A 3926-nucleotide genomic window follows, 5' to 3' on the forward strand; every position below is an offset into this window, starting at 1 on the left:
CATGAGTTTACAAGTAACATGCAGTTCTTGGAAGATCTGACGACTACCATCTGAGAGTGTGAAGAACTATTCCCTTTTTAGTGTCTACACGTCGACTCCAGTCCAAGCTCAATTGTATTATGCTTATTGAGTTGTAACAAGTTGCTTTTGAGAAGTACTATTAGGTTGCTGATGTTCTAGTGAAAAAAACAGTTGTAAAATATTTATAAGTTCTTATTGAAAAGAGCAATTGTTAGGTAGGTTCCTGTAGTGATGAACTATTGTCGTGTCGTTGTTGCTCCAAGTCAGTGTGATTTGAGGGGATTGGCGTTGAGTGACTGTTGGCATCAAGGCTTAGATTTAAGTCTTAGGTTGCAAGGATTTTGTAATTAAAACTTAGGCTCATTGTGTTAGTGAAGTTTGGAGGTAAATCCTACTGGGTAATTTTTGCACCCTTTGAGCCGGGTAATTTTCCCATGTAAAAATCTGTGTTCTTATTATTTTTGCAAATTTAGTATTTCTATTGTCAAACTGAACATACATAACAACCAGGTTCCCTAGTGGGGTTAGACAAATTTAAGTGGTAATGACAATTTGGTACAACTCAATTTCGGCCTCCCCCTATTGAGTTATTAAGGTGCACCCAAACTAATCAGCTGGGTTTTTTCCTTTTGATAAGTTAAAAACTAAAAGACCATTTTCAAAGACCACATAAGGGGCTTGAAGATACTATTTAAGTGCTTTGCAATTTGATCATGTGTACTCTCAGTTCCACAAGTATAAAATGGTTTTCTGTACAAGTTAAATCAGATAAGATCTACCCAACTAGTTGTGACACCATGAACATAAATCTTGCACGAATCAGAAGATACTACAATAACTAACAGCTATGCTCCGAGTATAGTGGGATAGAGCATTTCTACTATGAATCACTCCAGGAGCTTACCTGTTGACACCTAAGAAGTAGTGAACTAACAGAAAATAGAGAAAAAGTACACTCTTAACTCCCAAGTTCCCGATACCCGGTGGAATAGTCCAGGTTCACGCACACTAGGCTAGATACCGCAGTCATTAAAAAAGAAGTTCCATCTAAAAATCACGGGAAAATGCATAAGTATCCCCAACATATGTCCGAAATCCCAGAGACACTTATACTGTACTAAGGTCCTATTACCCCCGAACTTATTTTATAAATAATTTTCTACCCCTTCTCGGCGTACGTGGCACTATCTTCTGGGCCAAGCGCGTGTTGACAATTTTTTCAAGTTATCTGATTGATAGTGCCACGTAGGCCGAAAAGGGGTAAAAAATTATTTATAAAATAAGTTTGGGGTAATAGGACCTTAGTATAGTAAAAGTGTGCCTCTGGGATTTCGGACATAGGTTGGGGCTACATATGCATTTTCCCAAAAATCACCAACTTCGCATAATTCAAAATTACATTACATTCGTAGTCATCATCACACGAGCCAGCATAGAAAAGAGAACTGTTCTTATTAAGCATATTCAAAAGCAAATGTGATAAATTCCATAGTTAAAACATAAACCTATCAATGAATGTTCAGCTGAGAGAAATGAAAAGGAGATAAGACTACACCAGGGAAAGCATCCAAGAGTAAACTAACGCATAATTGAGTATAGAAAACCGGTGACAACTAACCTTGGAAGTGCCACGGTAGTGAACCCAAGATCCCCAAGCAGTGGAATAAGGTTCGCCGATGTTGTAAGGCAGATCCTTGAGTCCCGTCCCAGATCCACCGACGACGCCTTTCAAGAACTTGAACATCCTCTAACTTCCGACAAAACGGACCGATCTCCGATCAAGGGGCGAGTATTTGATCAGGCTGGTCAGGAACTGAAATTTGATGAACTACTAGGACTGTAGGAGTACTTGATTATGTGCTGCTGGTCACTCGTATGCTTACAGAAAAATATTTGTAAAAGTTTTGACTAGTACAAAACAAATTAAAGGGAAAAGGGTCAAAATTGTTTTTGAATGCTCCAAAATGTGATTATTTTACTCTTCATTTGTAAATAGGTAAAAATTAAATAGATTTAAGCTAACTAATTATACATTTTATTAATATTTTAAAATTATTACCTAACATAATAATAATTTATAAAGCATAGTAATTCTTTGAATTTAAAACTCAATTCCTTCGATTGAACAGAGTTTTTTCTTACGAGTGATCTAGGCATTATCGAAGGAATTGCCGCAGGCTCAAGTATGGTGGGTTGCACTAGAATTCTCAGACATTCACACCTAGAATTGCAGTGCAATAGGCTAGGGGTGGTGAGCGACAAAAATAGTTCTCATTATGATAGAGAGGATATCCAGTCTGGTTGAGAGTGATGGTCGAGGAGATACTCAAGTTAAGGTGGTTAGGCTGCTTGCTATACTTTTTTCTAGCAGGCCAGAGACAGGCTTTCAATGCAGTTATTATAGATATTATTTCATTTTTTTCATACACCAGGTACGGTATTATTTTAATCCAGGATCTACTTACTATTATGTATATATATATATATATATATATATATATATATATATGTGTGTGATTGTACTTTTTATGAAAAGAAAAGATGATTATTTAAGGATGTGTATCGACTACATGCATTTGAATAAGGTGGCAATCAAGAAAAAGTATATTATACTTCGCATTGATAATGTATTCTACCAGCTTCAAGATGCATCAATATTTTGAAGAATGACTTGAGAATTGAATACCAATAGTTAAAGATTAGGGCGAAAGATATCCCTATAAAGTATTCAAGGATCATTATAACCATTATGAGTTCTTGGTTATGTCTTTTGGACTGACCATAACATTTTTTATGAATTTGATAAACAATGTGTTTGGGTGTTGTTTAATTTTTTTTAACATTATCTTCACCCATGACATAAGCTGCTTTATCAAGAAAATTAAGGCAATTCGAAATTGGGCTAATCTCACTTCACCTACAGAAACTCATAGTTTCATAGGTTTGACAGAATACCACACGCACTTGGTGGAAAGATTTCCATCTACTGGCCTCCATTGACTCAAACAGGTGTGCTTTACAAGTGGCCGAGTGTGTATGAGGCGAACTTCTAAAAATTTAAGATTTTATTTATCACAATTCTTGTATTGACATTGCTCATGGAGGGAGAGAGTTTTACTGTTTATTATGATGCTTTACGTATTGACTTTTGGTAGTGTTTGATGCAAAAGGGCAAAGTTATAGCTATGGCTCAAGATAATTGATAGTGAATAAGGAGAACTATCCTGCTCATGATTTAGAGTTATCATTGATAACGTTTGAATTTAAGATTTGAAAACACTATCTTAAATCATAATAACCTTTAATATATATTCAATAAGAGAGATCTCAATTTGAGGTAACAGAGATGGTTGAAGTTGCTCCAAGATTATGCATAACTATTATGGCTCTCCCGAGCAAGTTAAGTTATAATATGGCAATTGATGCCTTGAGTTGGAAGATAATGAGTATAAGCAGCTGAAATTACAATATTTTTTATCACTAGAATAAAGCTTAGGTGACATAGCCGCACTTTTCGTAGTTGTGAAATTAACAAACTAAACTTGAAAAATATTTTTTATGAATGTAGCTCAGATTGAGGAGATAAAAAAAAGAGCAATTTTCACATATAGCAAACACAAAATTCATATTTGTATGTTATAGCAAAGTTTGCATAATTGCGCTCCATAGCAAACATATATATGTATAATTCGCTATACATATACAATTGAAAGCTATGTCTTTTTGGCTATACATATATACAAAAAGAAGCAATTGTATAATTCGTTGGCTCCTCTTCAGATTTGTATAATTTCGCTGGCAGGCCATTTGTATAAATTGTTGTTAGCCTCTCGTTTGTATAAATCGTTGACAAAAATAAGTGTATATAAAAAATCGCTCTCTCTTTCGCTTTATACAAACATAAA

At 35.0% G+C, this 3926-nt stretch overlaps 1 protein-coding gene across 1 annotated transcript in view; it reads right to left on the reverse strand.

Moving 5' to 3' along the window:
- The window catches only part of LOC102602049 (probable inactive serine/threonine-protein kinase scy1), a 5172-nt gene extending 3251 nt beyond the window's left edge, over positions 1-1921 (reverse strand). The window contains exon 1 of the mRNA XM_006367484.2: positions 1640-1921. Within this exon, the coding sequence (XP_006367546.1) occupies positions 1640-1765 (126 nt within the window). The 5' untranslated portion in view covers positions 1766-1921. The remainder of the gene's footprint in view (positions 1-1639) is intronic.
- Positions 1922-3926: the final 2005 nt, after the last annotated feature.

This window comes from Solanum tuberosum, unplaced genomic scaffold (genome assembly GCF_000226075.1).
Source record: "Solanum tuberosum cultivar DM 1-3 516 R44 unplaced genomic scaffold, SolTub_3.0 scf00807, whole genome shotgun sequence".
NCBI classification, from domain to species: domain Eukaryota; kingdom Viridiplantae; phylum Streptophyta; class Magnoliopsida; order Solanales; family Solanaceae; genus Solanum; species Solanum tuberosum.